This window comes from Lolium perenne, chromosome 3 (assembly GCF_019359855.2).
Source record: "Lolium perenne isolate Kyuss_39 chromosome 3, Kyuss_2.0, whole genome shotgun sequence".
NCBI lineage: Eukaryota > Viridiplantae > Streptophyta > Magnoliopsida > Poales > Poaceae > Lolium > Lolium perenne.
Genome location: NC_067246.2, coordinates 7,081,914 through 7,107,456, shown reverse-complemented (window position 1 = coordinate 7,107,456; position 25,543 = coordinate 7,081,914). Strand labels below are relative to the sequence as shown.

The following is a 25,543-nucleotide window of genomic DNA, read 5'->3' as shown; positions in this document are numbered from 1 at the left end:
TCATGCATGACAGCGACCATACGAAATCACGAGGATCACACACGTGCATAATATCCATAGTTATATATATGTAGAAAAAAGATGCATTGGGAATTACATCGCCACTGTTTCACCCATATGCATAGCACTAGGTGGTAGTTGCATACCACATGCTAGCCATTCGCTCATAGGTTTAGATGCACGTATTGCCAAAAAAACATATTTTAAAATATCTAAAAAAAATTGGAAAAAAATCAGGGTGTACTACTCATTCTATGCATGCACACAAATTGTTGCGAAAAAATATTATTTTTTGTGGCATGTGTAAAAAGACAAATTTTGGCATTCCAAAAATGTTTTTCATGAGACATTTATTTGTCTTTTTTTACATAGACCACGGGAAATCTTTTTTCCCGCAAAACTTTTGTCTGCTAACATAAGATGTCCGGATGCACACTGAGAAATTTTATTCATTTTTTTTACATTTTGAAATGGATTTAAAATTTATTTTTAAATGCCATGTCCGTGGAATTCACTCAAAATTGTAAATAAACTGCCACATGGACCTTTACATTCTATCCTCTCTCATTCTCATCCAGCATAGAGTGATCAGCCCTAGTTATGCCGCCACCGCCCCATCTTGACGTCCTCCTGCATCGGACACCAAAACGAAATTGCAAGCCCTGGTGCTCTTGCCCGAAATGAAGACTGTATAATGGTTTCAAGTATAGGGAACATTACTTGAGGATGGTTTTGCATCATCAAAGGTTTAGCATCTTCCCGAAATGGACAATCTTACCAAATAAAATTAGTAGAGCAAGTATGCACGTGTAATAAAACAAGTGACACCAACGCTGTTTGTTTGCTCATATTTTGACAACCATTTTTGTCACCATAAACTAAAATCCTAACAACTGATTTTTTTAAATTAGAAAAGCTACATATATTTATATGGTACACATGAGTAAAAAACCAATACGGACTATGAAGGATAGTTGTTGGTGCTGAAAGACAAGCCTTTTACACTTTCCACACATGATCATCATTTGTGTGAGCTTGTCGGTGTATCATAGTACCTGACCATAAATTAGTAGTTGTTGGCTGGTTTGTTTTTCCCGGGGGATAAATTATTTATAGGTCTACAATCATTTGGCGGGATAATGATTCAGCATACACATACCACTCCACTTCTCTGCATATGGACTCATAAACAACTTTCATTTTCGTGTTCCAAACTTTTTCTTGCTCATGCATTGCAACAACGGCAATATGAAATCATGAGAGTTGCACACTTGAACAACATAGATAGGTATATGTAGGAAACGGAGGCACCAGAAAGCACAACTCCACTGATTGTTCATGTCGTGCGTAGCACTCGTCAACAATTGCATCCGGTGTTCTAGATATTCGCTCCATTTGCTGAGTGAGCCTCAATTTGGCCTGGTTGGAGAGTAGCACAAAGTGGCGGTGAAACCGCTTAAGACCCAAGGATTGATCACCCTAGAGATAATGATCCTCCGTGAAGCGTCGAGCGTGGAATGTTGCGATGAAATACTCCACTTTTCAGCTTTGTAGCTGTGAAGACCCGAGTCTAGAGGAATCAAATTGAATGGCAATGCCCTAATTATTGGGATATTATTTAACATGTTACACAACCCCAATTTCGATTCAGCACTGCACGTTGGCCCAAATTACGAAGAAATTCATCCCGCAGAGGTGATGAGATGCGACAGTGCTAGGGTAGCCATTGCACCCTCGTCTGCATTAACCATCCAATAGCTGCACGATAAGTACCAATCGTCCAAATTAGGGGCTAATCGTTCATGCCAGGATATCGTCCGGCTGCCCAATGATAAGTACAAATCGTCGCGCTACGGAATGATAAGTACATGGCCGGCCCCAAGTCTTCTGATCTCAACCATGTGAACCCCCACCCACCCACACACGCGCGCGCACGCGCGTGCACACACACACAAGTCCTGCATAGAAACAGTTTCTTATGGTTGTCCAGACGATATCCTTTAAATCTTATATGGATTTTTCTGCTAGTTTAGGAATTAACATACATTATGTGGAAAATGTCATGTAGAGATAGGGATATCTGGAGGACTGAAAAGAGATCTGAAAAATATGGTTACACTTATCACGATAACCACGGTGCCTAGATAAGATATATTACTATATTAAGAAAAAACTACAAACATGTGAATGATTTTTTTATATCTAAGCTCGTGGAACTCTCAAGTCGAAATCCCAATATATTAAACCATAAACCATAATATCGGTGGAGAAGGGCCTGGCTACAGTCTTTATCTTGATATGCGGATACTGTAAAAACTAAGAATTATAAACCAAACTATTCACTTTAATGATCCTTCGAGGCGCGCACTACCCTTATTTAAAAGTAAAATAGAAAACCATGCTCTATGATGTAGTATAGTTCAATAGGAAATGTCATACTGTTTAGTTCAACCGTATCATACTACGCCGAATACATGGGAGAGGGAATATTATTATTTTTTGAATAGGAGAAGGGTCTAGAGGACCCCGAAGCTTCATTCATGGCGGTGGTAGATAGTTACAAAGTGGATTTGAAATACATAAAAAATCACACCATAGTCCTTGCAAGTTACAAAGAGGACATAAATTAACATTTTGAAACGTGATCCGGCCATTCTCCCAAGCGCCATTGCCAGCCTCGAAGCAGCGGACTCTAGCTCTACCCCGAGGATGAAACCACTTTGGATAGAGTTGACGATGAACACCGTACAAGACAATTATCCTCTTATCATGGAGGATGAAGAACCCTCATAGGAAGGGCTCCTGAGGTGCGGAGCAGCCCCTTCGGCGAAAGATAACATCGACGCAACACACCATTAGTTGGGAAATTACGTAGCCAAATCTTCACCAACTTCTGCCATGCTAACCCCCCCCCCCCCCCCCCCCAACTCCTGCTAGCCACCATGATGACCAGATCTAAGAGCAACGTGAGCACCCATCAACATTCCAGGCTTATTGGAGAGGGAAAGATAAGAAAAGCAGGTCCCAACCTCCAGAGAAGGTGGCAACAACACCCATCTCAAACAGCACGACGACCTCATGCATGCCTCGGTGATGTGGTTTCATACGACATAACGCCAGACTGCACTAGGGCAAGAACCCTACAACTACACCTACAAAGTACAACTATAACTATGCCTATCTACACAGGAGGCCATTTCAGTTGTATGTGATTGTGTGTTCTGTACTAGTGTGGCGATGCATTCCTTTCATACGTACCTATTGTAGTACTTGGGCATATATATTTGGTATGGAACTAAGCTCAAATTCAAAATGAGAACAAATTCCCTTAATTAATTCTAATTCACAAACATTTATTTATATGTAAGGTACATTAAACGTGACTATTCCAATTATATCTAAAAAAAATTAAAGGAATGCGGTGGTGGAGACCCCCCACTGCGAGTTTTTTTAAAAGTTAAGAACCCAAATTCACACCTCGCGAGAACTTGAATCTGCATGGTTGGGTCATACATCCACTCTCCTAACCAAGTGATTTATGCCCACTTCTTTATTTCTACAAACATCAATATATATAGTACCTATGCTTTTTTATTATAAGTGTTTGTAGTTTCCTTGAAGAAGTCCGACACAAAGTTCCTGGAGCAGTGATGTGATATTTACTATAAATTACTGGTTGTTGGGTGGGTTGTTACTACCGTGTCATAAATTATTTTTAGAGCGCCAATACGTTGTGGCACGATACTGATATGAAGGATCGGCACTGTGGCATTAATCACACAAGTTGATTGCATTGAGTCGTACAACATGTCACCAACTTTTAGCACTCCAATTTGTGTCTACCAAGCACTAACCATAGTATGAGTGTTTACAAATTGCTTGAAAAATTCATACGAGGGGTGCTCGGAACAGTCGTGTGAGTGTGTTGGTGTATCATAGTAGTTGGCCAGAAATAAATTACTAGTTTTCCAACTGGGCTACCGCCCCTTTTCCATTAATTGCTCAACGGAAAAAACAAGATCCTTTTTAATAACAAACAACAATTAAAAGGGGAAGGTAAAGCATGGCGGTAGCGAGTTGGGGCATCAATGGGAAACCCACTGGGAGTGCTCGATATCTAAACACTCGCTACGGGGCAAAAACCCATTGACACTAACCAACCTAAGAAACCTAGTTATTTGTTATAAACCAAACTGACCAAGGAATAGCATCCACAGAACATTCAAAAAGACACACTAAAGCCAGCACCAAGCACCGACAACACCATGTCACTTCTTCTTTTTCATCCCTTCCTGAAGGCAGAGACACCAAATTGCAACTTCAGCCAGCATCTACAGCGAGAACAGCTCCACTAATTGTGGAGACCTCCGTGTCAAACTGGCAGCTACCACCATCAGCTGCCTCATGCAATCCCGGACAGATTCTTGATCGCCTTCTTTCAGCAACCCTGTCCAATGCATAAGAAACGACCACTCCGTGAAAACTACCACCGTAGGATAATAAATTACTAGTTGATGGGTGGTTGGCTTCTACCATGCCCTAAATTATATTAGGATGCAAGGATATCATGGAAGGACAACAATAAGAAGGATTGATATAAATCATCATATATATATACCACTCCGCTCTTATGCACATGGACTCGTAGACAACTTCACTTTCTTCATCCTAGAATTGTCTTACCCGTGTACTCTTTCATGCATGGCAAAAATCGTGAGGATCACACAGATGTACAACATCTGTTGGTAAGTGTAGGAAAAGGAGGCACTAGGAAGCACACCGTCACGAGATCCTCACATAGCACTCGACAGTGGTTGCATTTTGCATGCTGGGCATTTGGCACATTTGCTGAATATGGCTCCACTCCCTTTCTCTGGTTGGCCGGAAGGGTGAAGGTTTATGACCACGAAGATATGGACGTTGTGTGAGTATGGACTGATGGGCTAGAGATATACATAGAACATATTAATGCTCCATTTTTCAGCTTCACAACTATTGTGACTGAATTTTGGTGGTATTAAATCACATTGGTTTTTATATTTGAATTTGATAAGAACATAATTGGAGGGCAAGTCCACAATTACTGGGAAATTATTTCACGTTTTACCAAAAAAAATTGATTCAGCACTTCCCCTGCAAGTTGGCCCCCCTCTCCACTCCTATTTAAGTCCTGCACCCCTGCATTGACTGAAGATGTTGTGTTCCTAGGTTTGCACCCGCCCCCACCCCATCTCGATCTCCTCCGGTGGTGCTGGACGCATACTATTTTTCCGAGTGGGTAGTGGACAACAATACGAATGTTATTTCATTTATTACGTAGAACATTTTGGTTGGTTGCTGCTGGTTGAATTTGTAGTTTGTACGAGCTAATGATGAAACTTTTTCACCGTAGTTTTCTTAGAACGAAAATTAATTTGATTTAAAATGCCACTGTTATTGGGAAGAAATTGACACCTGACCCATTGTGGTTAATTGATTTACCAATTGTTGTGCAAATGATTAAACAATCATTGGTTTTGCATTAACGAACTGGAGTCACTAGTGCAAACCATATGGGTTATCTAGTAGCGTCTACATGAAAATGAACCAAAAAAAAGGATAAAACTATAGTTTCAATCAGAAGAATTAGTCATGTGGCAAAAACATGTTAGTATCGGTACAAACAAATTCTTTGATAGGTGTGTATTCTAGTATTTGTTCGTATATGTATATGGCGCAGATAACTGTATAAAAAAGGAAACTATTTCTTTATGTTAATCCCTTATTCATAGGACTAAGCCATACGACAATTTACATTAAAGTGACTCTTATATCTAGATAAAGTGTAGAATTGTAGAAACTACATTTTATTATTACGAGTGTTTATAAATTGGTCTGAAAAAATCCTGTGCAAAGTGCACGGAGGAGTCATGTGAGCTAGTTGGTGTATCATAGTACTTGACCATAAATTACTAATTGCTGTGGCTTAATTTTTTTGAAGGTGTACAAGCATTTGGTAGGAAACTGATTCAGCATATATACCACTCCACACCTCTGCATATGGACTCGTAAACAACTTTCATTTTACATCCCAACCCGTTCGTTACTCGTACATTCTTCGTGCACACATGAACAATATACGTAGGCATAGGTAGGAAAAGGAGGCACCGGAAAGCACACCACCACCAGCATGCTAGATATTTGCTCCATCTCCTGGGTGAGGCTCACTAGGACCAAGTGACATAGTAGCGCAGAGTGGTGGTGACACCGCTAAAGACCCAAAGATTGATTATCCTAGAGATGATGATGCTCCGTGACGATGCGAGCAAGGAATGATGGGCTGGAATACTTCACTTTTCAAATTTGTAAATGTAGACTACGAAATCAAATTCGTGGGCAAGGGCCTAATTATTTGAACATTATGTACCACGTTCTACACTAGTAAAAAAGTTTCAATTCCGCACCACACGTTGGCCCAAATTACGAAAATAGGAAAATTGGTTATTTACCTAAAAGTTCACTTGCCTTTACTTATACCTAAAATTAATTATTCATTGTTAAATTACCCATTACAATGATTAAATCTCATTTTATAAAGTACACACACTCAAGTTAAGAAAAAATTACAATGAGTAAAGGAGGCTGGTTGCTGCAGCATCTGCCAAACCACATATCGATCCTGTGCAACCGTGCAAGCCGCCACGCCCGACGCCGCGGTAAGACGGTACATGCTCGTCCCATTACCGATCCGTGTGTGCTCATCGATGACCATGCTGCAAACCTGCACTCATCAGGTCAACGAAGACCCCAAACTCCGTCGTTCTATACGCGCATACAAAAACCAGTCCATTTTTTTCACTCTACTCTCTCCTACCTCATGTATCACACATCCACCACTCGAGTCTACTCTATCTTATCCCCTCTGTTTCCCTCACCACACTCACCGCCCTCCGGGTTTGTGACCGATTCTGTTTCATCAATCAATCGTAGTTTTCTCTTTTCATGTTCATTTATCATGAGGTAGAAGGGAGTGGTGTGTCGTTGGGTCAAAGGATGGACGAAAAAAAATGGTGCAGTGGACAAAAAATCGGTAGAGTAGGGGATGACGAAAGTACCCACTGGAGTAGATCATAGGCAGCAAAAGGAACATCGGCATTCTTTTTAGATAGTAGAGTTTTTATTTAGCATATTTTCAAAATAAAACAAATGATCATGGTCATTGAAAATAAGGTTAACCATGGACGCTGCATTTGGATTCCGATTCGAGTAAATGAGTAGTCCATTTTCATTGTCTCGATGAGCCTGACACTACTACGCAGTTGGATTTATGATTTGATAGATCAATAAAAAAATGGATCTAGGAAGGAAGCCCAAAAATATGATTTATAGGAAAATGATTAACGGACAACGTGGTGTTACAAGGTCCAGTCATCAGCATTATTCGTGTGGTAAAACTAGTTAGTATCGGTACGAGTTTTAACTTAGTTGTATAAAAAGGAAAACTATTTTTATATGTTAATCCTAATTTGAGACATGCGAGAAGTTACATTAAAATTGACTAGCTAGCTTATCTTTATAAAGTGCAGTATGATAGAATCTGCACTTTAGGATTACAAGTGTTTACAAATTGCTGAAAAGATCCTGCGCAAAGTGCTCGGTGGAGTCATGTGAGGTTGTGGGTGTATCATAGTACTTGACCATAAATTACTAGTTGTTGAGTGGTTTATTCTTCCCGCGGCATAAATTATTTGTAGTTCTACATGCATTTGGCAGGACTACTCCACTCCTCCTCATATGGACTCGTAAACTACCTCCATTTTGACAACCCAATCTTTTCTTACTCGTGCATTTCTAGTGCACAGCAACAAGGTCAACATGGGATCACGAGATTTGCACACATGAACAACGTAGGTATGTAGGAAAAGGATGCACCAGAAAGCGCACCGCCACTCATTGGTGACCAGACGCTTAGCACTCGGCGGTGGTTGCTTCCCGCATGATAGATATTCGCTGCCAAGTGAGCCTCCGTCGGGCCAATTGTGTGAGTAGCGCAGAGTGGCGGTGGCACCGCTCAAGACCCTAAGATTAATGATGTTCCGTGAGGGGGCGAGGATGGAATGATCGGCTGTAATCGACTTTTCAGATTTGTGATCAAATTGGAGGACCAAATTCGTTCAAGAGAACTGGGTCATTTTTTTCACACGTTTTGCTGTATAGGAATTTCGATTCAGCACTGCACGTGAGCCCCAATTACAAAGAGTATTGCCATCCCGCACCCCGGCCGCCTGCACAGAGTGAAGAGATGCAGCGGTGCTCGCCCCATCTCGACCGCCTCCACACCGGGCACCGGAGAGGAATGGAAAGATCGACCCCTCTGCCACCTGACATGCATGTTTGTTATAAACGCGACAAGCAAATAACGAAGAACGATAAAAGAAAACGCAGCAGAGACACAAGATTTAATGTGGAAAACCCCTTCCAACACAGAAGGGGAAAATACCAGGAGCGCCGACCAGCAAATACTTCAGTATATCGGAGAGTTTTTACAAACGCCAGTAATTATCTTATAATCTGATAAACCCTCGCCGGCGACTTACAAGAGGTATATATAGGCGGTGGCAACGATCTGTGCCGCGAGGGGCTGCTGCCCCCCGCACCCCCTTCGCAGGGCACGTCGTATGGCGATGGGCCTCGCTCCGCTCATCAGAAGTTAGCCTACATTTAGAATATGAATTTGGATCACCATATAACAAGGTTTTTGGCCGCCTGCTGCTCCTGCCCGAAGTCACCCCCGTCCGCACCCCACGGCCAACTTGTTTTGAGGCTGTTGTAGGAGGGTACTTGGCTTTACTTGCTGCATTAGTAGTCAGTTAGTTATGATGTTTGGCTTGATTTCTCTTGCGTTTGAATTTTATATCAGTTGTACTGATAACTATATTTACTGTTTGAAAAAAAAAGCTCAATTCCTTGTGATTTTCATCCGGACAGACATAGGGTGTATGTTACTCAAGTGAGTTCAGAGAGCAAGCACCAATCATACTATTTCGTTCTTACCTAGTCGGTGGTTGTCTCTTGTGAATTCTGGGATTTAACTTTGTTTCTTGGAACAATCTGAAGTAAGGAGGGTCCAGTTAGTTGCAAAATTGTAGAAGTTGATGTGTCCAGCCACATCAGCTTCTGTCTTCGAAGCAAAACAAACAATTTTTTTCTCAAACTTGCTGAAGAACGGAAGTGAAATGTGATAAGAGCCCTGCCATCACCTTGTGCGTGATGAGAGCCCTGCCATCACGTTGGGTGTATTAATCCCACCTGAACAATAGGTCCATTTCTCACACAATAACATTTACTTAGGGTAAACTACAAAAGCATGTCAAGACAATTTATATTTGGACTAAAGGCATGACAAAAGGGGTACTGTAACCTGCATTTCCCAATAGATGCATCTTGTTTGCAAGAGTCACTACGACACTACCTCCATCACATTGACATATACCGGGCCAGGGAAAGAGGATTCAAAGGTAACTTTCCAGATAATGTCTATTTATTTACACAAATTTCTTTTTACAAGGGATTTTTATACAGGTTCAGAAACAAGGCAGAGCAAAAGAACAGCCACTTGAGCTGAAAACCACACGTATCACATCTTATAATCAAACCCATCCAAAAACCCGATACAACACACAACACATGTCAACCTTGAAAGACCGTGTTAAATATCCAAAATGTAATCTGCTTGTGAGTTGTGACACAGATAGAGTAACATGCTTATTAACCGATGTAGGTTGCTTCTTTTCTTGGATGGATTTATCATAGCTAGACGTGCCTGATTTCAGTTTTTGTGAAGTGACGGTAGAAATTGTGAATCGATATAGACTTGGCCCGTGTCACGTTGGATAGTTGCTTACCCGGGGAGCATGGAGAGAACATGACTTGCCGAATCAAATCCGCTACAAAGATCACTAACGTAAATTGTGATCAGCACCGGTGGCTCGCCACGTGGGCCATTGTGGAAATGGAATTGGGTAAAATTGTGCAGGATTTTTGAGACAGGCGTTGCCAAGGCGATGCGATAATCAGTGCGCCAGCAAAGGTTTTGGCTCCATACAAAGAGTGAAGGTTAACAAGGTCAACAATAAGTAGAGTGCAACGGGTTTGTTAGACTGCTAAATGAACTTTTCTAGAAGCTAAAATGCGTAAACTACATTTATGACGGTACCTATTTGGCAGTGCAGATAACAACATCATAATTCGCAGTTGGGAGCTTAATCTAGTGCACTATTTTTACAATCTCCTGTATAAAATTGATCACGGTGATCAGCAAAAACAAGTCAAACGAACACCATAATAGATCAAGTAGATCTCAAAAACATGTTGGACAAACGGTATGAGGTCCACCTCAATGGCATGCACACATTCGCACGTTGCCATGCCATCGTGATAATACCACAAATATATTTCAAGTACATGCTGAAAAAGAGTAAGCTAAAGCACAGACTAGGAAAATAGAAAAGCAAACAATATGGTGCAGAAACATCTCATAGAGAATAATTATTTATTCAGAAATAGCATTCTACTCACAAAGTATCGTCTATGAACCTCTCTAAATTCTAACATCACGCTATGATAAATTGAGATGTGCACACATTGGTGCATGTATACTCTCTAGAACATAGTTCAGAGGTCTCAAAACAGAATGTGCAAAGCACATTCATTGGCTCATCTTGTGCTAGGGGGACAGTAGTTCTAACTACCTCTACTGCTTGACGAAGTCCTTGAGCTTGTTCAGCCAGAAGAGGTACTCCCGGCTGTCCTTGTTGATCATGTACTCATGCAGGAAGTTAGTAGTCAAGGGTGAGATTCCACGCAGCTCCAGGTACTTGTGGAATGCCCTCTGAAGGTTCTCGTCGAGGTCGCTGCACAAGACAGACCAAGTGGGGTACAGCATCCAAAGCAATTCTTAATCAATCAGTAGGGTGTTCGGTTAATCAGGAAAGTGAAAACAGAGAAGTGTTGTTTCCTCAGCAAGTTTGGTTATAGCAAGAGCAAGCAGTTGGTAGCTGGGAAATTAAAATGGTTAAGCCATGTTTTTGTGTTCTTACTTGAAATCGGGGCCCTCATATGCGATCAGCTCGTCATCATCGTTCGCTGCAGGCTGCTTCACGGACAGGGTGTCGATCATGATCTCGTCAGGGTAGGCGGTGCAGGTGAACTCGAGGCTCGGGCCATTGCTCTTGGAGACGGTGACTGTGAGGGGGATGGTGGACTTCGGGGCCTTCTCACCATCTTCCTGATCATTGTCTTTCTCTTTGTCATCCTCATCCTGGTCATGCTCCGCCTCGTCTCCGGTGACTAGGCTGGGCATGGAGACCAACACCTCGATCTTCTCGCCCTGGTAAGTTCTTGTGAGAGTGATCTCGTTGAGCCCCTTCTTGTCGGTGATTTTGAAAGGGAAGTTTTCTGGGATCTCCTCAACCTGTTTAACATGGAAAAAAATGAGGCTCTGGATAGTATCTCGACACTCCTAAAATGAACATGAAAGTTGCTCATAGTAAAATCAGAAGTAAAATAATTAGTGTTCGCTGCAAGACAAGCATGCCAGAAACCAATTATTTTCCAACCCTCATGTTTGCCCTCTCAGTCCGCACCACTTAGACTAAATCATGCCAATTCATGGAATAGATACCAAGCAAAGACAGATCAAGTTGCTTGAATTCCTTCCAACCCTCATGTTCCCCTCTGCTTGTGCACCATTTATTTTTACTAAATCATACCAATTCAAAGAATAGATACCAAGCCAAGACAGAACAAGTTGCTTGAATTCCTCAACCTTTAGACCCTATACCTTCTGTCCTACTACATCTAAAGACAACATCTTGGTTTCTCAAGCAGGATTTAAGGAATAAGTGAATCATCGCTTTTATGTTGGAACCCAACTCAAATGACCAGGAAGTAACTAGACCACCGATTCATTGCCCCATAAACTCGACTCACTGTATGAGTTGACCGGTTCAGGAAAGCAACCAGTACCCCTTATCATAACAGAGAAAGACATAAAACCATTCAGAGCATTTAACAATTCATCATTTTAAACAGCAGGACATAGATGGTTCGGTATGGCTAGCATGTGAGGTTTACAGCGAAAAAGTAAAAAAAAAATGGTAAATAACATTCCACGCAAACATATCACTCAAACTGTACTGGCCATAGAACCTTTTTAATGGAGTGAAAATGTGGAACGGTTGAGGAAAACCATGCAGCGAATTTAACAGTACATCGCTTTAAACAGCAGAGGACAGAAGCATGCAAGCTGTGACAAGTCACAAGAAAAACGACATTTTAACTGCAAAAATTCAGTCCAGCCAAGCACATATACTGTAATACTACCTAAGCAGGATCAAAATAATAACAGCATCTCGACCATTAACAGAACCATACTACAGCAGTGAGGCTACAGCGAGATGTCACAAGACCCAAAAGTAAAGAGTTCTCATGGTAGCGAAGGCAGACACAAATCCTTATGCAAGACAATTGAATTACAAAAACTAAACCGCAACCACTCCAGTAGTTCGTATGAACTCAGAATCATGCACACTGAAAGTGAAATGTAGCGAGACAGCGATAAAAATTGCAATCAACACGGTCAGCGGTGAACTAAAACAAATAGAGCATAACCTAAATTAGTGCTCGTGAAAAAGAAATCTATCCTGACCATGATAGGGATTGCAGTCAACATAGCTAGGCAAGCCTGCAGATCATACTACGAAAGACAAGTCTAGACTTGGAACTACACAACACTATCAGTTGCAGCGGGAAGATATGGGCATGACAGGACCAACGAAATTCCTAAATCACCTACAGTAAAAAAAATAAATCTTCTCTTCTGAATAGTGAATCACAAAAAGTAATTGCCCATAAGAGGGAACTGCAGTTAACATGGACAGCTAGGAACTGAAGAAGAAGAAACGAACGTAACCTAGATTGGCCAGAACAATCTTCAGATCGTGCAACCAGACTGCTCCTAACTTTGTATTACACAACCAGCTGCAGCAGCATTGTAATACGGCAATGACCAGAGTAACGAAATTCCAAAATCACGCACTACAAAAGTCCCTCGTTTTTAGATGGAGAATATCGTATACATGGCCATTTCCAATCCTGCCGCTGTAGGCTAGCCCCAATCGACACCGCTGCGAACCAGCTCCCCCTGAAGATACACAGACGAAAACCGGGGACAGACCGGAACAGCAAACACAAGCGACGAGGATTGGGGTGCGGTGAGGATTCGGCGGAACGCTACCCGGTCCTGGTCGTCGCAGTCCTCGGCGAACTTGATCTCGGACTTGATGACGCGGAGGATCTCGTCGTCGGAGCTCGGCCTCGCCGCGGCGGCCGACGAGAAGGGCACAGGCCGCAACGCCGCGGTGGCGGCCAGGGGGCGGAGCAGGGACGCGGTGGACGCGCGGAGGAGGGGGAGGGAGGAGGTGGCGGCGCGGCGGGCGGGCGGCGGGCGGCGGCGGCGAGGAGGGCCATGGCGGGCGAGAGGCGCGCGGCGGCGGTGGAGAGGGGTTCAGGGTTTAGGTGGAAAATGGTGGTGCGCTCGTTTTGTTTTGGGGAAAAATCATCTGGAGCCCGTTTGCTGGTTTAGAATGCAAAGATCTTCGCAGAAATCGTTTTCTTTTCTCATTCCATAACGGAGATGGCCCTACATAGAGCATTCTCTATGTGGGGATGCTGCTCCCACACCGCCGCCTCCAAACCGGCGGTCCCGATAAATTTAGAAAGTTAAATTCAATTTTTGAAACGATATTCATATGAAGTTCGAACGAAATTTGTACAAATTTAACGCGAATTCAAACTAAAAAACTAAAAAAAAACATCTAGCGGCGCTAGGAGTCAAAGGCGCTGAAGTCCAAGTCGTCGGCATCGTCGCTGGATGGCCCGAAGGACCAGTTGTCGTCCTCGTCGGCCTCCTCCTCGTCGGCCTTCTCCTCCTTTGGCGCCGGCAGCTCCGATTGATATAGGCATACCGGAAGGCCCTGGAGGTTGTCTGGAAACCCATGTCCCGAAGTATTGAATGCCCGAAAGCCCATAGATTCTCGATAAGGAAACTAAAGTTGTATTAGGAATCGTATAGCAAGATAGGAAAGGCCCAACGTGCCTGCCGACAGTTTGTAACTTGTACGACACGAAAGCCTCGGCTCTGCCTCCTGTATAAAGGGGAGCCGAGGGTGGAAGAAAGGATCGAATCCATTGTCAAGATAAACCCTAGTTTTCATAGTCGAGCACATTTTCGGCTGAACCTTCGAGATCTACTTGCTCTCTACTTTCCGCGAAAACCAAGTCTAAAATATGTAGGCATTGACAAGTTAAACCCTTGTCACCGCGTCCGGCGAGGTCGACGTAGTTGGCGCCGTGGTCCCTGGCAGACCACACCACCGCCTGCCGCGGGGTCCAGCGAAATATGCCGGTAGTCTTCGTCGATGGAGTGGCTGACCATGAATTGTAGGGCGGGTAACTCCTCGTCGTCGCCGTCGCCACGGAGGGCCGCCTGCCCCTTGGCCTCCTTCTCCCACCATTTCTTCTTCGCCGGCGGAAGTGGTGGCGAGGCCGCGGCGTCCTCCTCCTTGACACGGGAGCGGCGGCCCGACCCCGTCGTCCGCCGGGCCGGAGCAGAGGACGCGGGCCTCGCCTCGTCGCGGATGGCGAGCGCGGCCGAGCGCGTGCGCGCTGTCGATCCGGTGCACGAGCTTCAGGACGTCGCGGTCCTTTCCGGCACCCTCTGCAGGGTCGGCGCCGGCGCCAAGCCCACCGCCTGCGGGAAGTACACCGGGTCCCGTTATCTGTCGCCGCGGACGCTCGGACGGAAGCCGTACTGGCGGAGCGTGTTGTCGACGTCGCGGCCATACCACCAGGCACGGCGGGCGACGGTGTTGATGCGGCCGCTCGAGCGGTTGGCCGCCGCGCGAGCTCGACGATACGCTCGTCTTAGAAACGCCGTGCCCAGGCCGGGCTGTCGAGAGCGTTGTCCGGCAAGCTCCTCTCCTCCGGCGTCATCAGGCTCCACCGTTCCCTGGCGAAGGCCCGCGTCTGTGCTCCTGGCGGTGGCGGCGGTGGCACGGCGAAGCCGCCGTTGGAGACATGCCAGCATGCCGCAATTTGTACTGTACTGGCACGGGGATGCGGTGCCAGTACAGTACATCAGCCTCGTCGAGGCTAAGCTGCAGCAAGCGGAGCACGCCGCCGCTGCTGCCGCCGGCCTGGTCGTTGTGCGCCATCGTCGGCGGGGTGCGTGGGAGGTTTGCGCGGCGGTTGGACGGCGGTGGCTAGGGTTGGACGGCGGGGAACAGAGAGAAGTGCGCGCCGCTGGGGTTTTAAGGGAGGCGGCGGACGCGCATTGAAGACGCGTTGGTAAGGTAGGTGGATGCCGCGTGGCCAGTCGCCGCCCTCGCCGTTTGGGTTTCCGCGCGGGAGGCCATTTACGCCGATGACCAACCTCCCCGCGTCGTTTCTGATGCGAATCGCCGCGTCCTCTCGCTAACAAGGCGCCCCCACCCGCGAAAACCGCCGTTCCGCGAGTCGCCAGCGCGCCCGATTCGCGCCCTTGGCCAAGGGGCCGGCACGGGGTTGCCGACGCTTCTACTGGGCTCGAAAAACCGCCGGCGCCATTTGGGGGGCGTCGGTGTGAGCCCATTTTCGCTCCCGGCCCCCAAAATGCTATCGGGGCCGCTATCAGGGCCGTCGGTGGAGATGCTCTGAGAAGGGCAAAGCTCTAGAAGGGGGTCCATGGACTTTTAACATAGAGTTTTTGGTGATGGAAGACTTCGTGCCGAGCAAAACCATTGATGACTACGAATTCAAGTTGATTCCTATTTGGGTCACAGCTCACGGCATTCCAATGGGAATGATGAGCAAAGAAACGGGTGATCTAAGAGCATCTCCAGCCGTCTCCCCGACGAGGCCCTGACATCACTTTTTTTCATCCGGACGGCGAAAAATGGCTCAGTCGCGCCCCCGGATCCTCGTTTTCGCCCAGATTTGGGCTTTCATCCATCCTGCGAGCCGATGTCATCCCCGGCCCCCTGGGGCGCGCTCGGGGAGTCCGGAGGAAACAAAAACGTGGGAAAGGTCGAGGAAAGTTCCCGCGCGCCTGGTGGCCCTGACTTGTCGGCGAGAAAGGCTGATCGTCGTCCTCATCGCATCGTCTTCCATGCGCTGTAAAAGCCTGCCGCCGGTCAGTCTTCGCCGGACGCGTAGCTTCCACGCGACGAGTTAATGCCGTTGCCTCGAATTCACGCGCGGCTCCCTCTATTTATCGCGGAACTACCTCGTCTAGCCGCATTCACCACCGCCGTCTCCCTTCTCTCCCCAGCCCAGTCTTCTCTACCCAATCCTCCTCGAGCGAGCAATGGCGGGCTACGGCGACGGCGCGGCGAACAACGGCTTCGGCCGGCGTTCCCTACACCAGTGGGAGGCAAGACTACTCCACATGGAGGACTACCCGACGCCGCCGGACTTCCGCGCGGTCGGAGGATGGCGCCTGAGCGCGGGGGGCGTCCCGATCCCGCCGCCGGCAGTGGGAGGCGACGCCCTCGACGCCGAGATCGATGCCGTCCTCGTCACCCTCAGCGACGAGCAGCGCGCCGAGGAGCGCTTCTTCCCCGACAACTATGTCACGTGGAATGAGTTCTTCCGCCGCAGGTACGAACGAGAACTCGCGGCGTACGACGGTCCTCGCCCTCCTCCCGCGCGCAACAACGCCGCCGGCCACCGCCGCTGGTGGAGCACGCCGAGCGGTACCCTCAAGAATGTGCTCGCGCACATCGAGGGTGGCAAATACCCTGTCCTGGGGATGCCACCGCCAGCGGTGCCTTCCGTGTCGCGCCGACACGGAAGCTCCTGGATGCCACGGCGCATGGCGTCGTCGTCCTCGTCGGGGTCGGCGTCAAGGTCTGCGACGCGCAGCTGCTAATACGCTCCTCCAGCAGCGATGCCGAGGACGACGCCAAGGACGACGGTGAAGACGGAGTCGGCGTTGCCACCGCCAACCAGAGGGCGCAGCAGCGGCGCCCTCGTCATCCGCGAGGGGGCGCGCGCCTCGTCGTCACCGGCGCGCGGGAGGAAGAGGAAGCCGAAGAAGGAGGACGCAGCGGTGGCTGTTGCGTCTGACCTCGCCGCCGAGGAGGCCACGCGGGCCGAGGAGGCGGCGCTCCGCGAGGCGATCGCGAGGTCGCTCAACGACCTCGGCCCCGCCGACAATGCCCTCCCCATGGACACGGCCCTCGCCTGGTCCAGGCAGGACTGGGAGAGGGAGGAGGCGGAGCAGCAGCGGCGGCTGCTGGACCTGGCCGCCGCGAGGCGCCGCGCCGCTCATCAAGCTGGAGGACTCCAGCGAGGATGAGTGGTACAAGCCGACGCGGTCGCCGCCACGCCTCGGCGACCCTGGGCAGGGGTCCAGCCGGTGGGCTCCCGGCCAGAGCAGCCAGCAAGCGCCGCCACCGCAGGACAGCGGCGAGTACAGCGGCGACTCCAGCGACGACGACGACGGCGACTACACGGCGTTTTACCGCCATTTCGGCATGTAGATCGCCGTGTTTTTAGTTTAGAAGCCTATATATGTAAGAACTCGCCAATATATATTAAATATCTCTAAATTTCGCCTAAGTTTGATCCTTTTTCGTCTATTTATGTTTGAATTCAAATATATTCGGTCTTTCTCCTAGACTCGCCGCTGAAAAAATAGGCCTCCCCATACCGAATTTTACATCCATCCGACGCTTTGGCCTGGGGAGCCCAACGGCTGGAGATGCTCTAATAGGAGAGCAAATTGGAGAGGGTACTTGATGTGGATCTGGATGACAGTGGTGATGCAATGGGGGAGTATATGCGGATTTTTGATGTACTGCGTATGTGTTAGTTACTGTCAACGTTTGTGTAATCAAGCTGCGCATGGCACAGTCATGTATGCTGAAACAAGCTGAAACCATAACACCACTTCGGCTTCAAATGTTTAGTGTTAAACTTCCAAAGTATACTTTATATAAAAAGCCTACTTAGAAATTTGGGCCTGGCCTGGGCCTGGGCCTGAGCCTGGCAGGGGCCATGGACACCTCTCACGGTCGTCGACCTCATCAACAACTATGATGAGGGATCAGGCAACGGCACCGTTGACGCCGGCGCTAGGGGCGCGCCACAAGTTAGGTTTTTTACACTTTATTTCCTATGTAAATTATCTTTGAAATGAATGAAATATGTCTAGATTTTGTGCGCATTTAGTTTTCATTTGAATTTTTTTTTTTGTCTTAGGCGAACAGACCATCTTGGACCGAATGAGTCGTGCCGTGGCATGGCAAACCGGAGCGCGAACCAATTTATATCGGCGGCGCGACCCAAAAAGACATAATCGAGTTATTTGGGTACCGTTTTAGATCGCGCCCGTGGAGGTGACCTAAATTAGAAAGGAAGGAGTATGTGGGTAAAGCAGACATACCCACTTAATCCACTGAAGCCAGCGGCATCATTTCCGGCGTCGACACTTCGCATTTGTGGAACATCCGGCCGGTCGGGCGGATGACGGGCGGGAGGAAGAGGAAGCCGAAATTAGAAAGGAAGGAGTATGTGGGTAAAGCAGACATACCCACTTAATCCACTGAAGCCAGCGGCATCATTTCCGGCGTCGACACTTCGCATTTGTGGAACATCCGGCCGGTCGGGCTACCTTTGCATCGGCGAACGAGCCAGCGGGATTTCGAATGGACCTCGAGGCGTGATTTGTTGATGCCAAGGCTGTCAGTCGACGGATGTTAGATTCCAGTTGTAATCTTGGGTATGCAAATTAGCGAGTAGCGAGTACCTAGCAGCCAGATTTTGGCATCGGCAGAGCCGCTCAGTATATACAGAGATGAACTACGTATAAGACGTTACCGAGCTAGACTAGTTGCGTGTGTTCTTCCAGAGCGCATGGATTAGTTACTTTGGTGTGATCATCACTTGTATAAACAGCTGCAGCCACAGAGAGCAGTACAAGGGCAATTTGCAATAATGTACACAGTACACAGTATTAACATGCACACTAACACTCCCAGACGAGATGCCGAGCAAGTTCGATTATCATCAGGTTGCACACAACTAAAAACACCTCCAGGCAAGCAGGTACGGATTATTACATACTCCTGCCAGTCAGGCAAGAATGCCAACACAGTGGACACATAAACCTTTGCTATTTGGATTCAAGAACAGAAAACCCGAAAGAACACATCACGTCTCTGCCAACACTTTGGTCCAGCACACAACATAGAACCTGACGAAACTGAATCTCAAATAGAGGGAAAGGAAAATGCAGAGCAAAGACACAGCACAGCTCTGGAGCCGAAAGAAGCACTTCCCGTGCAGGTTGTATAAACATGCCAGATAACACTCCCAGACGAGATGATGATACCTTTGCCTATCCTTGTTTGAGCCCAGATAGAAACATGGAATCGAATGGACAGATTGCTCATGTTATTAATAAAAATAATATTGAAGCTTGGGTTGAAGGAAAGATTTGACACCTTCTTCCAGTCTCTTGTCCATTCCACCTGTTGTCAACATGATACCTTGTAAAAGCCTTCCGCATGCTATCACTGAGTGCTACATGGAGTTTTTCAAGGCAAGGCAGATACATTGCCCAAGACAGGTGCTCTAGCTTGAGGCAGCGTGACACTCTCAAATAAGTGAGCCTTGGAAATACAGATTTTGGAGATGTTGCCATCCATTTTACTGTAGTCAATGCCTCCAAATTGTGAATGATCAGGTTATCGAGAATACCAAAACTGTAGGGTTGTAGTTCAGGCCTCTGTATTAATGTTATATATGTCACAGACTGGTTGTTTGCAACATTCAGGTCATACAAGGTCGTTTGTGCGAAGTCCAATGATAAAATATCAAAGAGATGGAATTCATTATTTTCAGCAGATGGTACCAAACTTAAAGACCGAATGGGTAGATCAGCCGCATCCTGAAGTGATGTCCATGCATCCAAAAGTCTAACTGATGTAACAACAACTTTCAAGTGATTCAGTGTACCCAACTCTCTATATACATTAGGTATGATACAGTCAGACACCCTCAGAACATCCAAATGTATTATTTCCAATGCTTCTAGTCTAGATATGACCACCTTTGGTATTATTTTTATGGAAGTGCCATGCAAGTACAGGAACTTGAGCTTAATGAGGTTTCCGAAGCTGCGAGGCACTTCCTTTATCCCTATGTTATCTGACAAATCGAGATGTATCAGTTCTGTCAGGTGACATAAGCTTTCGGGTATCCCCATGAGTTCATTATGGCTCATATCCAGATATGTCAGAGTAGCAGAATTTCCAAGTACTCCACATATTTTTGTTTCATCCAACATATTTTTTTGAAGGCATAACACCCTCAGTTTCAGTGGATTACCAACAAAAGGAAGTTTCTTCATCATGTTGTTCATTAATGAGATGTATTCAGCATTGCTCCAAGGGATGCTAAATTTTTCATCTGGGCCAACTCCTGCACGGACAAACCAGTTGCCATTGTTCTCACCGCAGCCACAAGAGATCCATAAAGACATATCACGAATCACATCATGTAGTTTGACATGATCATTCCATTCTTCACAGTCTTCTAACAAACATGCACATGTAAGGTCGCTCATCAGACTATAAGCTTTTGTGTAGGAACTTTGTATGTCCCCCTCATTCACATAACCTAGGCCAATCCAACATTGAGCGAGCTCTTTCCTGTGAATCACCTGATCCTCAGGCCACAATGAACAGGTCAAGAAACAGTTCTTCAACCTATCACTTTTTAAGTTATCATAGCTAAACATGATCTTTTTGAAAACTTCTTCCTCCATCTTCAGGGGGTCTTCATTTGTGTCACTGCAGCATGACTTTTTCATATGTTGGATGGCAGAATCCCATTGTTCCGGACAAAATTTCCAAGACATTGCCCTTCCCACAGTTACCAAAGCTAAAGGCAAGCCCTTCATTTCAGTCACAAGTATTCTTGCACGATCTTCAATACCAGGAGAAAAAAGAGTTTGGTCTCCGACCTTCTCTCTGAATAGCTCCCACGCCTCATTCTCCTGCATATATGGAACTTTAATCTGTTTTTTCACCTCCATCCAACCACAAACGGATGTAAATCTTGTTGTGAGCACAACTTTTCTCTTGAATTTGTTCAAAGGTTCAATTCCAAGGGGATGTGGTATGCCAACTACTTCTAGATCAATTCTTTCCCAAAGGTCATCCAATAGTATAAGAAAGCTTTTATTTTCCAGGAAGTCACGGATCATGCCACTTTGGGTTCTCACATTACCATCCCCTTTCAATTTTAGCTCGCCTAAAATTTGTGTTTGGACCTTTAACACTGAACACTCCTTGGACGCTGTCACCCATATAATAGTCATCCTTCCTCTGAAAAAGCCCTGGATTTTTTTTAGAAGATGTGTTTTTCCCACTCCACCTGGACCCCATATTCCAATTACCCCCAATGTGGGATCATCCTCAATGAGACGGAGAGTGTCTTCTATCTTCAAGGCATAAAAACACACATAGGTTAGTACTCAGAAAACAGGTTTATGACCAGTTATAGATTACTAGAAAATTTGTGTGTTTTACACAAATCAACACTTACCGAACGTGACCTAGAAAATTTACTTGCTGCATCATCTATAGCAACTTTCCAGAAACTTGCATCCATTATTCCATGCATTGACTTCCCATAACGTACCAGTTCCGATGGCAGGCCATTTATTGCCTGTACCAGATCAGTAGCATGTGTTCCAATGCGGGGATCAGAATAAAGATCCCCTTGGTAATTTATTGACTGTCTAAATAGCTCGCGTGCTTCCTCCTCTTGCAAAATAGGCAGTTCAATATCTTTGTTCACACCCATCAAATTACCTACGGATGGATATCCTGATAGTGACATGATTACCACTTTCCTCTTCTTCTCTCTCACGAATCCAAGAGGATGTGGAATGCCAACCGCTCTAAGGTCCAGATTCTGACGGAGGCCATCCACAATCAGCAGGAAATTTTTGTTCTCGAGCTGTTCACGTATCCTAGTGGCTCGAGTTGCCTCATTACCATCTTGCCTTATACCGAGCCTGCTTATGATTTCAGATTGAATATTTGTTACCGAGCGATAACTGGGGCATGGAACAAAGATAACAAAATCGAATAGACTCTGTTCAAGAAATGAATTGTTGATATGCTTGAGGAAATTCGTGTTATCATGTCTGTCTGGACCCCACATTCCAACTATCCCCTCTTTGGGATCATCGCTCACGATGAACATGAGAGCTCCCCGGAGAATAATCCATCTGCTTGGCGGTATTGGTGAAGGATCTACAAGCATACTCTCGACACGACGTGGACCTGGCGCACGTGTGATATTATTATCGCCTGGTGCATTACTCATTATTGATTTTACCTGTTTCTGCTGCTCATCCGCTCGCTTACTGGTCCTATAGTTTTCCAAGAAATTTGGGGAGCAACACCCCCATAATCGGTACCTCTGTTCGTATAGCAAGTGGTTTGCCTCTCCTTCAGATATAGCTCTATTCACCGATTCTAGCCAAAAATTTACCTGGTCTGTTGGAACGGCTTCCAACGTATGCTCGTCATCCCGTATCTTCTGTTGGATACCTGCCTGTTTTTCTTTCAAAGCCTCTATTTCTATCCTGTGGTCCCTCACGTTTGAGCTAGCCGTGAAGCAATACAATGCATGTTTTGCAAAATGATTGTAGAATGGACTGATGATCGTGTTGATAGTAGCTCCGAACCAACCACCACAAGGAGCGACGGCTTGCATTTTAACTCAAGAAGAGGCACTGGAAGACAAATAGTGTGGCTCAATTGTCAGCGATTATGTAGGCGCTATCAAAAATATGGAAACAACACCGAATGGAAAAATAAAGGCAGGTATACAATATAGTCAAGTTCAAATTTTCATTTCGACCATAACTTTGATAGGGGCAACGAGAAAATGAAAAGTCGTTAGCTATTTAGAAAGCTGGAACCTATAAACATGAGAAATGAATACATAACTGAAAACTGTAAAAAGAAGAAAGATAGGATGTGCTTATACACACCAGTAGATCATAGGAAACTAGAGATTCTCCGGTAAACACTAACTGAGCGAAAGCAAGCAGTAAAACATGCTCCGTATTAACCAGGTATACCAAACCAAAGCCTATTTCAAAATTACCTGTCGAGAGGAGGGCGAGTAGCTGCTTAACGCCCCGCAGTATGGTACTTCCCTTGGCTTCCTTCTTATCCTCGCGCGCTCGGCACCACTCGTGCCAGCTGTGTCCTCTAGTTGGAAGGTGACACACAACATACTCGTAACTGATATGGTACAGTTGGAACAAAATGTAATCATGGGAAAGAAAAAATAGGAAAATAATGTCCAAATTACTCAACTATTTTATTTCGAGTGAGCGAAAAAAATATTTGTGACGCTACCCATAAATATATTTTTTCTGAACACCCTTGAATATCTTTAGAAACCCACTGGTGGAAAAAGGGCCTTTGGTCGCGGTTCGCAACTGCCATTAGTCGCGGTTGCGCAACCGCGACCAAATAAGCGCGACTAAAGGCCCCCCCCCTTTAGTCGCGGTTGCTTACGAACCGCGACTAAAGGTCCGTCCACGTGGGCGCCAGGCGTCCGTCGGGGCGGAGGACCTTTAGTCGCGGTTCGCCTGGCCAACCGCGACTAAAGGCCTCCGCGGGTTAATTTTTTTAATCTATTTGATTTTCTAATTATTTTTCACTCCTTTTTTTCTTTTTTTTTCCACAATTTCTAGTATTTCAGTTATTGGCCAAGTTTAGTCACTAACTACACTTAATCTCTAGTCAAATTCCTTACCTGTGGTCAAACTTCCCGCTCGGTCACCCATCCTCCCACTACTCCAGCACTAGCACGCTTAACTTCCAAGTTCCTTTCCCATCCTCCTTCCAAGTGCTTCGCGCGCATGTTGATACTAGTATCATATCAATCCTATTAACATGTTGGGTCGATGTCACACTTCTTTATTGTTTGAATTTCAAATAATTATTTTAATAAACAAAAGTAATGATCTAATAATAATCTTGAATAAATAAATAAATATTAACTTTTTAAATTTATATTATAATTAATTTTATAATTTTTTAAATATTTTTTTTGCCAAACCTAAAACCTGAAAATTTGAAAATCTAAAAATTGGCTAACTTTATGGTTAAGTAATAGTAATCTTTATGCAAGATGCAATTATTAATTTAAAATTTTAAAAAAAATATAAAATACTGAATTTCTGGCAAAAACTAAAATCTTCCTGCTTTCATATTTTCATTTGGAATTTTGAGAATCTAAAAATTGGCTAACCGGGTAAACCCTCGTGAATTCGGATGTAACTTTTTTCCAGGATTTTTTTGATATATTATACGTTTTTTTCCGACGTCGTATGCAAAAGTTATTGCGGTTTTACCATTTTTTAAACTTTTTTTGCAAAAAAAGTGAAAATTCGAATTTCTTAATTTCTCCGAATAGTAGGTTGCATAACATACAAGAATCTGAAAACAATTTTTTTTTGAATTTTCTATCATTTTCTTTTGTATTTTACAATCCAAATAAAGGCGATCCACGGGGGGGGGGGGGGGGGGGGGCAGGGTGCGTGGGAGTAAAAAAACTCGGGAAAACCTTTAGTCCCGGTTGGGGACACCAACCGCGACTAAAGGGGTACCCTTTAGTCGCGGTTGGCCTGGCCAACCGCGACTAAAGGCCTTCGGCCAGGCCTGAGGACCTTTAGTCGCGGTTGGCCTGGTCAACCGCGACTAAAGCCCCTTCCGTCCGCCAGCTGTCGACCGAGCCCGCTGGGCCCAGACCTTCGGTCGCGGGTCGCCTCCCGAACCGCGACTAAAGACCCCTTTAGTCGCGGTTCGAATATTTCCGCGACTAAAGGGGGCGTCTGGAAGCCTCTTTTTCTACTAGTGACCCAACAAATTTTTTTTTCAAACAGGTGAACAATTTTGTGAATCCCATGAAAATATTGTTTTGGATCATAAACAACATTTAGAAACACATGAAACGTTTTTGTAACAACCATGAACATTTATGGAAATCCAGTGATTTTTCTTTTCAAGCGCTGAACCTAATCCGTAAATTATATGTTGACGGGTGAACATTTTTAGAATCGGTGAACATTTTTCCGAATCCTGATAAAGCATATTAACCTCTTGAATGTTTTTTGTAACATGAAGTTTTTTTATTAAAATCATGAAGATTTTCATGGACACCGTGAACATATTTTTATAGTTGATGCTAGTATATCAAACTATTACCTACCAATCAGTATTGTGCTTTGGTGACAGCATGTGACAGTGACGAGCAAGAGAAATATTGCCTGCCTGCCTGCGTTGACTCCACATTGCCAGCCGATCCACATCGTAAGCTGAGCTGTACTACTGCCGTTCAACCGCCAGATGCTCTAATATCCAGCAAGTAATTTACGGGATGTGAATGTAGTCCAGCAAGTATAATAAGATCGAGAAAATTCATT

The 25,543-nt window shown here is 45.5% G+C and overlaps 2 protein-coding genes across 2 annotated transcripts; both read right to left on the bottom strand.

Annotated features, from left to right (window-relative positions):
* Positions 1–10,545: 10,545 nt before the first annotated feature.
* On the bottom strand, positions 10,546–13,498 carry LOC127325541 (uncharacterized protein At2g39795, mitochondrial-like; the record flags this gene model as incomplete). The annotated part of the gene is made up of 3 exons (XM_051352334.2): positions 10,546–10,892; positions 11,079–11,452; positions 13,277–13,498. Coding segments are annotated over 3 exons (756 nt in total), but the record flags the coding sequence as incomplete, so codon positions are not given.
* Positions 13,499–18,962: 5,464 nt separating this feature from the next.
* Positions 18,963–23,269, bottom strand: LOC127325625 (probable disease resistance protein At1g61300). The gene is made up of 4 exons (XM_071827042.1): positions 23,212–23,269; positions 21,634–22,834; positions 19,527–21,529; positions 18,963–18,978 (listed from the first exon to the last, which is right to left on the bottom strand). Exons 2-4 carry the CDS (start codon positions 22,813–22,815, stop codon positions 18,963–18,965), a joined length of 3,201 nt encoding a protein of 1,066 aa, XP_071683143.1. The 5' UTR covers positions 22,816–22,834; positions 23,212–23,269.
* Positions 23,270–25,543: the final 2,274 nt, after the last annotated feature.

Excerpts from the sequence above, each read along its gene's own strand:
- LOC127325625 (XM_071827042.1), bottom strand. The coding sequence starts at position 22,815 with ATGCAAGCCGTCGCTCCTTGTGGTGGTTGGTTCGGAGCTACTATCAAC. Across the intron at positions 21,530-21,633 it reads AATTTTCTAGGTCACGTTCG|ATAGAAGACACTCTCCGTCT; the intron begins GTAAGTGTTGAT and ends TATGCCTTGAAG.